The sequence below is a fragment of the Rutidosis leptorrhynchoides genome, chromosome 4 (genome assembly GCF_046630445.1).
Source record: "Rutidosis leptorrhynchoides isolate AG116_Rl617_1_P2 chromosome 4, CSIRO_AGI_Rlap_v1, whole genome shotgun sequence".
NCBI classification, from domain to species: domain Eukaryota; kingdom Viridiplantae; phylum Streptophyta; class Magnoliopsida; order Asterales; family Asteraceae; genus Rutidosis; species Rutidosis leptorrhynchoides.
The window spans coordinates 611,591,071-611,605,698 of record NC_092336.1 but is presented as its reverse complement, the minus strand read 5'-3'; the positions used below and the strand labels follow the sequence as shown (position 1 = coordinate 611,605,698).

Sequence of the window (14,628 nt, the reverse complement as noted above, 5' to 3'; positions counted from 1 at the left end):
ATACTAGTACTAATACTATAGTGATACTAAATTAATACTTCGTAGCTGTTGAAAGGTTTGTTGTATTATTTGTTTTATTTATTATTTATTGTTTAGTACTGTTTATTTACGAGACATATATGCCTTTTCCCCTCGGCATTATTCTAATATACTAATTCCAATATTTGCCTACTACCCCTCTTGTTATTAACTATTTTTGTATTATGATCTGCAATTTCTTCTTAATGTTTAATAACATTTGTCTTGTATCCTTGTAATATTATTTTTCTTTTTTCGTATTAATGTTTCATAACATTTGTCTTGTAATATATATTTTTTTTCGTATTGGGCCTATCCATTAAAATATGGATCGAATGAATTGGGTCGTTATGTCCCATAAAAGGTCAACATATTTGGGTAGTAGTGGTCCCCAGTTGGGCCGATGTAACAACTTTATTTGTTTTTATTTAATTATCATTGAAAACAATTCTATTTGAATAAATTTCCTTTGACCTTTTCGAATCCAAATTGTTTGATGTGATTCTCATTAAGAATTTCCTTGAAAGTAAAAGTTTTGTGCCAAAGATGACACCCAACAATGGTATTGGTTTAAGGTTTTATCGATACTATAGTTGAATAATATTTTTAGTAAATGAGTGATATTATTCAATTAAAAATTAAAACTAATGAAACCAGCTAAGAAAACAATTTGAAATACTTAACATATTTTCTAGAGATAATTCGAACATAATGGTCATTTTTTGCTGTTATCAAAAAACATCATGGCGTAAGTTGAGTTGGGTTGGATTGAGGAAGACCCGAACCTAATTCAAGAGAGGGTAAAATGTTTTTAATAATATCAGTTAAGCAACTTCAAATAATTTAATATGAGTTTGACATGTTTAACTTACATGTATGAAAACTTAACAAGAAATTTTATAAAGTGAAAAACTAAACTTAGCCGTTATGATATTTTGATATTAGAGGTCAAAAAAGTTCGAGATGGATAAAAAGTAATCGAGTTTGAGCTCAAACCCACAACGATTCTGTCTTTACGAGAGTAACTCTCTAAGTGTACTAACTGACTCCAGTCATATAACTTTAGCCTTTAGTGATTTAAGCATGTGAGGCTTGTATGTATCATTACTGTAGGTTTTGAGGCCGATTTTGGTGATAGCACCATGACTAATGACTAATTACAAGAATAATAAAGGTATTGGATGGCCGACATTAAAATTTTGATGGCCCATTAAGAGATTCTCACTTGTTTTATTGGTTGATTGAGATAATTAATTAATAATGGCTACATGCCTAATTTCATAAAGCATACTTACAATTCAGCCTCCAAAGCTTATTATAATAGCAAATTTGACCTTATATATTTATAATTTCTATTATTCTTGTAATGTAGTCGAGCTGTCACTAAATACAGAAATGTAAATTTGTTACTATTTGCATATCCATTTTTATGTAGACATAATCTTTTGCATCCAAATTTGTTGTTTATTAAATCAATTCAAATTAATTAAAAAACGATTATAAATGTTTTACAACTTTGAAAAAATCTAACCAAAAATATAAAGTATAAGCATATTCCACATCCTCCCTATGAAAAGCACTAAAAGTTCATATCAAATCCATTTGATATACTTGATTCACTTTATTCCTATTCGTTGGGTTCAACACTTCAACCTTCTTAAGTGGTTATGATGTGTTTGAAGTAGCTTTAGAATCCTAAATTTACACTTCACAGTTGTAGCTGATTATGTGCCGATCGGAGTTGCAGGTTATCAACTTTTTGGCCAGAATCAAACCTCGGAGTTTGTAAATCAAGAAGTGCCTGTTATACATGTGATTTAGGATTATTATCGAAACTTATTCAACTTTTAGTGATAAGACAAAATTTATATATTTGTGAAGGGACTTTAATGAGACTTTTGTAGACATCCTATGGTGAAATGAAGAGCATCGAATTCTCTCTTCAAGTGGAGCCACAAACCACAACCAAGATTGATTGAAAAGAAAGAAAGCCACACAAATACAAAGAAGGTAGAGAGGAGATATCACCAATTCACCATTATGGATTTGGCATTTTGAAGATAAACCAAACAAAAAGCATTAAATGCAATAATAGCTTCTTTATTTTATATCTATGTCATGTCACAATATATACATATACATCGTTATATATGTTCAATAAACTAAATATGTATACGAAATATGATTTTAAAGACAACACGAAAGGTAGACCCACCTCTAGCTCGAAGTACACGAGCCTCTGTCTAAGAGGATGTGGTTTACATTAGGCGCCTCTAGAAATCCAACAACCATGTTTCGCTTTCATAGTTCAAAGTTCAAACTACGTCAATCAAGAGATTAAAACAAGTTAAACGTAGCTTGATACTGTTTATCGATCAAGCGTCCTCGAGCTATGAATGCACGATGATATATAGGATTTAATCTAATTGTTAATATGTTTGTAGTTAAGTTTATTGAAATCTTGTTTGATCATAAAACTAATCAACTAAATGAAGTGTAGAACATACTTTTTTGGATTTGTTGGATACAAAGACAACCCATCATGCATATACACACATCCATTAATGCCTTGTGTTAGTGATGGAAGACAACTCATGTTCTAAGTAGGGTATCCTATATATGGCATTATTATATGGTTTACCCTTAATCAATGTACCATATTACACTAAAGATCCATACATTTCGAATAAAAACACTTAAACTGACCACTTTAAATATTATCTAATTAAAGTCCTCCGTGGAAAATAGATAATCGTTTACATAAAATTATTTATCATTGATTAATCATTACTTAACGTAGATATGAAGATTGAAGACTTGGAAAGCTATTATCCACCGTGTTAATTGTTTACTTTAGTTCTATATTGACACGCGTAGTCGCTGGCTACGGTATCTATCATTCCCATCACGGAATCACATCACGATAAGCTAATAAATGCACATCTCAAATTCACAAGTGGCGTAGCCTAATATTACTCCCAGCTCGGCCAATACATGGGCTCCACGAAGAGTCTATGATGAGTCTCGGCCAATACATGCATGGGCTCCACAGAGAGTCTGTGACGAGTCTAGAAGGTGAGCACATCACAAGGAAAACAACCGCGTCTCACACGATCGCTGAATACAAAAAAGCACTCCTCCGAGTTGAGGATGTCACAATGTCAGAACATGAACGTGCATTGAAAAACTTGGCCCGACTGTGGTCGACTCTAGCAAGGTGGATGACGTATGTCGTGTCAACACTACGACGCGCCCAAAGAGATTATTGATCAAGCCTATTTCGGTCACCGGTTAACGAAGAGGTGTCTGGTTAGAACCTCCGGTCCGGTTAATGACCCTGTTGGAGATGATCTCTAAGGGTAGCTAGTAATTAATCTATGAGTGAGTACTGAGTTGAGTACTGAGAAAGTACTTAGAGAGATAAAATACTAGATCTTAATAAATTACTATGACGTCTAATGTTTGAGATGTCTCTATCATTTGTCTTGGAAAAGACACTAGCATTGTGCTATTTATAGGCAAACACAAGGGTTTGTGTTGACATAGGTCTGACTGACGTGTCATTATTTATTGGGGTTATAACAACATTGGGAGTTGGGTCCAAGCCTCTTAGGACTGATATGTCGGGCTTACATGGCACATCAATGATGTGTACGCACTGCAGAGCTTACGTGTAACACTGCATTGAATTGAATTTACGTGTAAATACAACCATTTAGCGTGAACTGCTTGCTACTTGCTGGCTTTGGTCTTCTCGTTTGATTTGTAGGTGACGTCATCATTATCTGGTAGGTGTATCGTAATTAATTAATTACGCATCAGGACAGAAAGAACTTGAGCAAAAGGTATAACCAAACTACCCACTGAATAATGTTCGGCATCCATTTGTAATGCCTACACCTTTTACATGTTCACTAACTATTAGATCATTGGTTGGTTCTATTCTACCACACGGTATTCTCTATCATTAAGATATCTTCGTGTGTCCAGGGGAGGTACGGAAGGGAAACAAAGCGATTGACCGTTTGGGTCACAGGGTTTTTAGGGGGCCAATTTTTTCATATATATATATATATATATATATATATATATATATATATATATATATATATATATATATATATATATATATATATATAGAGAGAGAGAGAGAGAGAGAGAGAGATTTAAGAAACATGAACTAAAGAAACAAGCATTCTAACAAGGCTCAAAAGGCATTTTTTAAAGCTTGTTTATATTATTCGTTAAGACTTAAAGAGCCTTTTTAAATAGCTTATATTGTTCATTAGGGCATAAGGACTTTTTTTAACCTCGTTCAAGGTAGTTAAATTCTCAAGACCGGCTCTCTTCGTGTTGAACCCTTACATCTAAGATAAGAATCTAAAATCTAAACAAAGTGGTCCATCTTAAGTAGTTACAAGGCCCTTTACTTGAGTCAATGTACTTTTTGGACCACGTCTTTTAACTTGTATTTTTGGTATAGTATTCCAAAAGACTACGTTTAGAATGTGATATATTAAAATGATATCATGATCCATTAAAAGAACTTACTTTGACGAATGAACAGACCGTGTAGAATGTTTATATATGCAAAATGTAGACTTGTAAAGAGCCATAATCCAAAAGGCCAGACCTATAACCAGTGGCGGAACTAGGATTTTTTCACCGATGGCAAAAGAAAATTTAAAACGGCAGCAATTTTTTGGACAAAATATAGAGATTTTGGGGCAAAAAATTGAGGTTTTAGGCAAAAGTTGAAGTTTTTGGGCAAAATTTGAAGGTTTTAGAGCAAAAGTTGGAGAATTTTGGGCAAAATTTTAAGGTTTTGGGTAAAAATCCACTAGGGACAAAGTCGAAAAATCCAAAATTTTTACACTGAAAAAAAAAATCCACTAGAGGCGGGCAACCCTTGCCCCCAAGTAGTTTCGCCACTGCCTATAATTTATTTTAGCATGATGTAACTCTTTGTTTTAAAAGGCTCATGATCCAACAACAAAGGGACTTTCCAGCCTAATGATTGTAGCCCGTGTGCATTTAGTGTTATGGTTGCTCAAGGCTCGGGCTTGGTTAGCTTAGGCTCTTTGTCTAGTACGGAACGTTTACTGCTTTCGAGACTTGGTTATATGTTATCGTTATTTTAGCCAAAAAAAAATCTGAGGTCAGGGGCATTATTCTATTGGAAGTATGTGAAAGTGGGTATAAATATGTGGTTGTACCTGGAAGAGCATTTTCGTAAATTCAACTACCAGGTATTCATATTATTGGTTAGTAATTAAAAAAAGGTAAATGTTGAAAATGGAGAACAAATGCTACAATAACAAAACACGAAACTTAAAATCGACATGTGAAACTAAAACGAGAAAATGAAAACTGCAACGTGAAACTGAAACTTAATTGCGAACGTGAAACCGAAAAAATGAAATGTGAAACTGAAAATGGGTTTCGACCCAACCAGACCCAAAAATGTAAGATGAAAAATGGGTCTCGACCCAACCAAATGTAACTAGACCGAACCCGACCCGCGCCTCAACCTAACTCGTTCGACCTATTTTAAAGTTAACCTGTTTCAACCAATGATCCGTTTCGGCCCTAACCTGTTTGATCTTTGACCCAAACTGACCCAACCGACCAGTTTTCCAATCGTTACTTAGTCGGTAGATATGAAGATCGAAGACTTGCATAGTTAGCCACCCGTGTTAATTGTTTTCTTTAGATATATTCATATACATATTGCTTTGTTTTTCTCCTTTGCAATAGTTTATAGTTCTTGAAGCTTGAAATATCACGTTCATATGATTCATATTTATATTTATATTTATATTTATATTTTATATTTTATATGAAATATATTATGTGGAGAAGTATTTCTCGACTAGTGGTTAGAGAAATGACTTATCTTCTATTCTAGGGTAGAGGAAGGATTGTCTACATCTCACCTCCCTCATACTTCGCATATGCGAGATTGGGTATTGTTATTGTTGTTGTTATATTTATATTATATTTTATATTTTATATATAGTATAATATAAAGTTTTTAGAACTTCTCCAATGCTAGAGGATGTTGCGATTTTATGTGGTCCTCAAGGTAATAAATTCTTATTCTCAAATGAGAACAAGCTTATGCAAGCTTGGTTAACAGCTTCAGTTGTTAAAAATTTTCCAGCTTCCATAGATAGTTATATAAAATAGAAACTACTAAGTTGCGAACATTGCTTAGAACGTTCTCAAGACGGAAGCCTTGCAACAATATGTCCTCATTATGGATGATGTTGCACAAAGATATTTTGAATACGAATGGAATGGGAAGAAAGAAATTATGGCTAGCAAGAACCTTTGCTTTTGGGCTTGCATGCAACATCTTTCTTAGTATTGATGATCCCGAGCGTACCAGATATTTATCCGGCCCATTTGATTATATCTTAAATGTGTGGTCATCTATATGTTATCCTAAGAATTCCGTTAGTTATTCAGATATTTCCACCACCATTTTTACTTAATCCACCTAAATGTACTATAATACCCTTAATGATAAGTTACACAGATTTTTTGTTACAATCAAACAAGGGATATTGTTGGAATAAAGACACCAAATGATGGTGGAAGAATAAAATTTGAAGGTGGAAATATCACCTCCTTCCTCGTATTCATATGTGTAATCGGAGTAACATTTTGATAGATATTTCCTTTCCATCAAAATGTTATCGAATAAAGCATTTCTTATATATGTGCTTGTTGTATATCTAATATCTGTATCTATTTTCTACTGCTACTTTTTCCCAGGTGTCATCAATAACGTTATAACTACGGTCATGTAAAGCGTATATGTAATAAACTATCTGTTATTGTATGCACAAACTTATAACTTGTAGACGTATCTGTAAGTCTTAAACGTGATATTGAGGGTTCGGTTAATTGCAATGAATTCTTAAACGTGAAGGAATACGGTACTAAACTGGGACTGAAATGGAGGGAGAGATCCTTATCTCAGTAAGTCTTCTTCCTCTTGTTCGTATCTGTCTTTTATTAATGAAGACACTTTCTTTAAATATCAGAAGCTTTGCAATCGGGGGAGACGTCGATAAATTTGGGTGGGTAAAGAGGTTAATTTTAACTGAAAATCCAACGTTTGTCGCTCTACAAGAAACAAAACTGCACCCCATCAATGACAGATGGATTTATAACCTTTGGGGTTCGTGTGAATGTAATTTCATTCAAAAAGAATTGGTCGGGAAATTGGGTGGGCAACTATTGATATGGGACTCATCCTTATTTGAAGCTGATAGCATCATTGATTTTGATTGTGTACTTGGAATAAGAGGTTCTTGGAAGCTTTCAGGGGATAGAATTAACATTGTAAACGTATACGGCCCCCATGATGATCATAAAAAATCGAATCTATGGGACTCTCTTACGGGCTTACTAGACAATTGTGATGAAGCATGGTTATTATGCGGAGACTTTAACGAAGTACGAAATAAAAATGAGAGACTAAACTGCGAATTTATAGAGTATAGAGCCAAACGTTTTAATGATTTCATTTCTAAAAACCGTCTCATAGATATTCCTTTAGGTGGTAGAAATTTCACACGGGTGAGTGAAGATGGCCTCAAATTCGGTAAATTGGACAGATTCTTGGTAAATGATAAATTCGTGTCACTCTTGAAAGATTTAACATCTACTGCCCTCGAGAGAAAACACTCAGATCATTGCCCGATAATTCTAAAAGATGAGGTTCGTAATTTCGGGCCAAAACCTTTTAAAATTTTCGACGCGTGGTTAGATGAAGATGATGTTGATCAGGTAATTAAAGATGCATGGTCTGAAACGGTTCCATTGATTTCGAGAAAAGATTGCAATTTCCGCAACAAACTAAAGAAGGTAAAAGACGCATTGAAATCATGGAGTCACAACAAATATTACCAACTAGACAGTGAAATTGAAATTCTAAAAAACTCAGCTTTAAACATGGAATTAAAGGCTGAATTGGGAACGTTAGACGACAATGAATTTCAGATGTGGAAAGAGTGCCGAAAGCAATGGTTGGATAAAGAAAAAATCAAAACGAAAATGATGAAACAAAAAGCCCGAGTGCGATGGATCCTTGATGGTGATGAAAATACTAAATTCTTTCACTCTGTAATTCGAAGAAAAAACAACAAATGTAACATACGAGGTTTAACTATCAATGGAGTGTGGAATGATTCACCAAGGGACATGAAAGAGTATGCGGTTAACCATTTCAGTAACATCTTTAAAGAGCTTGATAACACTAGACCGAGTTTAGAGGAACTGAGCTACCCTACATTGTCGCCCGAAGATGCTGATGCTCTCGAGGTACCATTCGATGAGAAAGAAATTCATAATGCTATCCTTGATTGTGGGAGTACAAAAGCTCCAGGTCCTGATGGGTTCAACATGCGATTTTTCAAAAGTTATTGGGACACCATTAAAGTTGAACTTACTGAGGCTATCAATTGGTTTTGGGATAAGTCAGAATTTTCTCGTGGTTGTAATGCATCATTTGTCACCTTAATCCCAAAAAAGGCCGATCCCATGGGATTAGGTGATTACCGGCCGATTAGCCTAATCGGTAGCTATTATAAAATTATTGCTAAGATCCTCTCGAACCGTCTTAGAAAGGTTGTGCCATCGCTTGTGGGTCAGGAACAAAGTGCGTTCTTAAAGGGTAGGTTTATCTTAGACGGGGCACTTGTGGTGAATGAATCCATCGATTTTATTAAAGCAAGAAAGCAAAAAGGTATCCTATTCAAAGTTGATTTTGAAAAAGCCTTTGATTATCTCAATTGGGAATTCCTCCTAGAAGTTATGAAGTCCATGGGTTTTGGTTGTAAATGGCGAAAATGGATACTAGCTTGTTTAAGTTCCGCATCTATTTCAATTCACGTTAACGGCTCTCCTACCAACGAATTCATGATGAGTCGAGGCGTAAGACAAGGAGACCCGTTATCACCATTCTTATTCATTCTCGCGGCCGAAGGCCTCAATATTCTTACGAAAGCGGCTACCGAAAAAGGCTTGTTCAAAGGTGTTGAGATTGGTCATGATAAAGTGCTTGTCTCTCATCTTCAAAACGCCGATGACACCATATTTATCGGGGAATGGAGCACGGTCAACTTACATAATTTACAAAATATTCTCAAATGTTTTGAGTTGGCATCGGGATTGAAAGTTAATTACCATAAAAGTTGCCTCTACGGAATTGGTGCTAATATGGATGAGGTGAACCATGCGGCCAATTCAATTGGTTGTCAAGTTGGAAAATTCCCGTTCAATTATCTTGGTCTACCAATTGGTGCAAATATGACAAAAATACAAGCTTGGAACCCGGTTATTGATAAAATAAAATCTCGACTCTCGGATTGGAAAATGCGGATGATGTCGTTTGGAGGAAGATTAGTCCTCATTAAATCGGTTCTAAGTAGTCTACCGTTGTATTTCTTCTCGCTCTACCGTGCTCCCTCATGTGTTTTAAAATCTCTCGAGTGTATGCGACGTTCTTTTTGGGGGGCGGGGGGGGGGGGGGGGGGGGCGGGGATTCGGGATCTAAAATATCGTGGGTTAAATGGGATTGTATTTTGTCACCTTATGGGATTGGGGGGTTAAATGTGGGTTCTTTAAAAAGTAAAAATCTCTCCCTATTGGGTAAATGGTGGTGGAGGTTCAAAACCGATACCGATGCTTTTTGGGTTAAAATCATTCGTAGTATTCATGGTGCTAACGGTGGCTTGGAGATGGGGAGTAATTCATGTTGCTCATCATCTTCGGGTACTTGGCATAATATTATTCGTGCAGGTAATTATATAGATGACTTAAACGTGGCGTTCAAGAGTTCCTTTGTAAAGAAGGTTGGTGACGGCTCAATGACTTCCTTTTGGAATGATCATTAGGTGGGAGAAAACAATCTCAGCAGCACATTCCCAAGAATTTACCGATTGGAAGCCAATAAAGATGCACTTATTACCGATCGTGCAAATACGGCCGTTCCATCTTCAGATCTCATTTGGGAATGGACCCGTACTCCCTCAGGCCGAACCCGTAGCGAACTAGAGGATCTAATCAATTTGATTTCAGATTTTAATTTCAATCGTGAATGCAAGGATGGTTGGAATTGGTCTCTGTCAGCAAACGGACTATTTTCAGTCAAGAAACTATCAACAATTATCGACGAGCAGCTGCTTCCGTGTCCAACACAATATCTTGAAACCATGCGTAACAATCTAGTTCCTAGAAAGCTAGAAATCTTCGTGTGGAGGGCATCCAAGAAACGTATTCCGGTTAGGATCGAACTAGATAAACGCGGCATTGATTTGCATTCCGTTAGATGTCCGGTGTGTGACGACGACGTGGAAAGTGTAGATCATTGTTTGGTTTTTTGTAAATTCTCCTTGGAAATTTGGTCCCGTGTTCATCAATGGTGGAAGCTAGGTCAATTTTCAAACTTTAGTACAAACGAGATCTTGCGTGGTAATGCCAACTCTTCAAATGTCATGTCAATGTTCGGTAAACAAATTTGGCAAGCGGTCGAATGGGTTAGTGCTTATTACATTTGGAAGAACCGAAATAATGTTATCTTTCACAACAAATCGTGGAGCGTTCCGGTGGCAATAAACGAGATCCAAATCAAATCTTTCGAGTGGATATCGCAAAGATCAAAAGGAAGACAATTCAATTGGTTCAATTGGATTAGTGATCCTAGTATTTATCTCACAAGTGTGTAAATTTGTTTTGTTTTCGTGGTTGTTTGTTTTGCTAACTCCGCAAGCAATTTTAGTTAGCTAGTTTTTTTTGTCGTGTTTCGTTTCTTTGTGCTTTGGGAGGTCTATTTCCCACTGCAATATCCTTGTACTTTCGTTGATTAATATATTCTTCTTGCTTTTCAAAAAAAAAAAAAAATAACTTGTAGACGTAAAGCGGGTTTAATGAAGTCAAAGAAAACATGATATCCTAAATGAATATAATGAAGTGAAAAATCAATTACATGAGGAATCCGTTTGCTTGATTCATACACTATAAACTTTCAATTTTGGATGCACACGTTTAATAATAAAATTATATATATATACATATATTATAATACATGCTTAACACGTATCACAAAGATAACGCGTAATTCTTAAAAGAGTGGTCCATCTTAAGTGGTTACAAGGCCCTTTCCTTGAGTCAATGTACTTTTTGGACCACGGCTTTTAACATGTATTTTTGGTTCCTAACATATTCTAACTTTTTGAGAGTCAAACGACATAGTATTCCAAAAGACTACGTTTGGAGTGTGTGTTTGTGTTTGCGTGTACTAATAAATAAACTGTATTAACATGAATACGTGATATGATGATCCGTTAAAAGAACCTTCTATGATGGATTGAACCTTTTACCTGGTGCACTAGTTGCCTTCTTGGGTGACGGGCACATAGAAGGAAGCTGATCAAGGAACCTGGCATACCAAGTTGCAAGTGCAAATGTTCTGCTCTAGACCAGGTAAAGGGCATTGGCCTAGCTGCAAGAATATTGGTATTTCGCATCAAACAGCAATACAAAGTTGATAAAGCCATCACAACAATCATGCTAATGTACTGAAGACAGCGTCTGAAAAAGGATACAAGTAACAGGTGGCAATTGAGACCCATTTACATATGAATGCTAGGTGCAGGTTGGGGTGCAATCTCTAAAAGGTCAAACAGATTTTTTAATTCATACAATACCCTAAATCATTTTATCCATAACACTAGATTGTTAGGGGCATTTTTCTCTTTTTATGATTTTCACCAAGGTTTTAGCCGGATTTGGCATAAGTGAGTAAATTTAAACTTGGCCTACTTGGGTGGCCTATAAAATTGTTTTAATACAATGTTGGCCTTAATGAACAGAGTTTTATTAATGGTTGCCTCCAGATATAAGATCCCAAATGAAATATTCATAGTTTTCTTTACTGGTTCAGTTTACCACAAAGAAGTGAGAAACTACCGATTTACCCCATTCCCCGAATTTCACATATTGGTACCTGTACGGGATCTCGGAAGGTTTCAGTCACGTCTTCAGTGTTAACAGAAGGATCATAAAGCACCAATTGTTTATGAAATATTTTATCACTACATGAGTCGTTTTCATCTTCTGATTCAGAGGAACATACGTCGATAACTATTTCCTTGAAGTTGTTTAGATCCTTACGAAAAGTAGCATTGATGTTATCTTGAACATCAGAGCTAGCAACTTCACATAAACCTCCAATCACCCCAATAGTAAGCTTTGTAGTACAACACGCACTGGAATTGTTCCGAAAGAAGCATTAATCAAAGGTTTTATTGCTCGTAGGTTGAATACTTGTCTTGATCGGTTAAACTATTTTCTTTCTGTGTTTCTTCAATAATAGTTCTCTCTAGTTCTTTACTTGTACTTAAGCTGTAGTTGTAAACCAAGTCTAGTGTCATGGTAAAACGTCATGTGAACTTACTAAATCCAATTCGTCTTTTGACTGTAAACCTAAACCGTCTAACACTTCATATATAACTGTCCCTTTAGGATGACACCGATCTTCAACTGTAAACTTATAATTCTTCCTATTTACTTGAACTACGCTTTCTCCGGGAAACTTCTTTACTTGATTCTTTCTCATTAATTTTCTAACAGCAATAACGCCATCCCAACGATCCACTGAGGCATAAATGTTAGCCATTTCTACATAAGGAGCTGCAGCTTGTGGGTCCATTTCAAAAAGATGACGAGCCGCAATTTGACCAATCTCCATATTACGATGAACTTTACAAGCACTAAGCAACGATGACCATATGCCAAAATCAGGTTTCATTGGCATATTTCGAATCAAATTCAAAGCTTCTTTTATCTTTCCAACACGTGCAAGAAGATCAGCCATGGAAGCGTAATGGTCTAATCCCGGGATGATTTTATAAATTTTCATCATAAGATTGTAAATCTCCCATCCCTTTTCAATAAAACCACCATGATTACAAGCTTGAAAAGCAGCAAGAAACGTTATGTGGTTTGGTTTTATTCCTAAATCCAACATACGAAAAAAAAGTGTCAAAGATTCTTCAAATTCTCCATTTAAAGCACACCCGGAAATCATTGAAGTCCATGAAACAACAGTTGTTTCACGCATTTTATAAAAGATCTCACGAGCTTCATTTAAGCTTCCACATTTTGCATACATGTCTATCAAAGCATTTAAGACCATTATATTGCTCCTGAATCCGTAAAAAACAGCACAGTTATCAACCCATCTTCCTGTTTCAAGTGCTCCTATTTCTCCACAACCAGCAATTAGATTAAGTATCGTAACTAAATCAGGTTTTAAACCCGTGGCTTCCATAGAGTCAAACAAAGTCAAAGCCACATCTAGGTCACCTTTCTCAGCATACCCACCAATCATAGCCGTCCACGAAACACAAGTTCTTGTATCCATCATGTCGTCGAATATAAGTCTTGCAGCAGTAAGATCGTCACACTTTGAGTACATCGAAACTAGGGTGTTAAGTATAGATATTTCCGAATCGCAACCCGTCTTAACTCCATGACAATGGATCAATTTACCGTGAAAAAGTGCTTCATGTTGGTTGATCGAAGAAAGCAAATTAAGAATAGTACTCAAGTCAGGCCTAAATCCATCGTAAAGCATCTTTCGATAGAAACTAAGAGCCTTCATATACTTATGAAAATACGCATATCCCGCTATCATAGAATTCCACGAAACAACCGTTACAAAACATGGTTCGGTCTCATGAAAAACTTTCTCCGCTGACTCTAAGTCTCTAACTTTTGCATAACAAGACACCAACGTGTTGGAAACAGAAACGTCAACATCAACCCCAGTTCGAATCCCAAAAGAATGAATAGCCGTCAAAAGCGTAACTTTGACCCTACTTGTAATCAACTGCAATATCCCGATCACTGTGACCGAATCGGGCTGAATATTTTCAACTCTCATTTGCTTAAAAAGTGCCACCACTTGATCAACTAAACCCAATTGAGCAAATCCTAAAAGCATTGCATTCCAAGACGCAATGTCTCTCTGAGGCATTCTATCAAACACCTTGTGTGCGATATCTATACGGTCACATTTTATATACATGTCCATCGTTGCTGTCTGCACATATATATCCACATTAAACGGGGATTTCATGATGTGTGTATGAATGATTTTCGAGTAACATATATTATTCAGTTTCCCACATGCTTTTGCGATGATTGGGAAGGTTAAATGGTTGGGTTGTAAGGTGTTTCGCATCATTTGGCAAAACAGTAAAAGGGCTGTTTGATATTGAGCTTGGTTTACGGCTTGTCTGATAGTGTAGTTCCATTGGCTAACCGTTGATATGTTTGACAATTGATGTGAAATCGATGAAATTTTCGCCTTTATCATAGAATAGAAATAAAAATCAAAGGCTTCTGAAAATTCAAATAGGTATAGGTATGGATACATAAACAAAGTATTTAAGATAGCAATAGCAATTTTAGTAATAAAAAAAGCAAAAATATTTAAAAAAAAAATAAATATAAAAAAATACTCCGTAAAGACTTACAAAAGATGTTTTAAATGAAGTTTATAAAATTATTTGTCAAACAAGTTGGTTGTTG

General features: G+C 35.8%; 1 protein-coding gene across 3 annotated transcripts; it reads right to left on the bottom strand.

The window, feature by feature from the left end:
• Nucleotides 1-1,580: 1,580 nt before the first annotated feature.
• LOC139904048 (pentatricopeptide repeat-containing protein At4g19191, mitochondrial-like) lies at nucleotides 1,581-14,423 on the bottom strand. 3 transcript variants are annotated; one of them, XM_071885983.1, is made up of 3 exons: nucleotides 12,038-14,423; nucleotides 11,412-11,622; nucleotides 1,581-1,819 (listed from the first exon to the last, which is right to left on the bottom strand). In XM_071885983.1, the coding sequence occupies exon 1, from the start codon at nucleotides 14,411-14,413 to the stop codon at nucleotides 12,461-12,463; it is 1,953 nt and encodes a 650-aa protein (XP_071742084.1). In that variant the 5' UTR covers nucleotides 14,414-14,423; the 3' UTR covers nucleotides 1,581-1,819; nucleotides 11,412-11,622; nucleotides 12,038-12,460. The 3 variants fall into 3 exon arrangements, with proteins under 3 accessions (XP_071742084.1, XP_071742082.1, XP_071742083.1); XM_071885981.1 differs by lacking the exon at nucleotides 1,581-1,819 and having other exon boundaries at nucleotides 11,035-11,622; XM_071885982.1 differs by lacking the exon at nucleotides 1,581-1,819 and having other exon boundaries at nucleotides 11,035-11,533.
• Nucleotides 14,424-14,628: the final 205 nt, after the last annotated feature.

Bases quoted from the DNA above. Each gene is read 5' to 3' on its own strand.
- LOC139904048 (XM_071885983.1), bottom strand. From the start codon at position 14,413: ATGATAAAGGCGAAAATTTCATCGATTTCACATCAATTGTCAAACATA.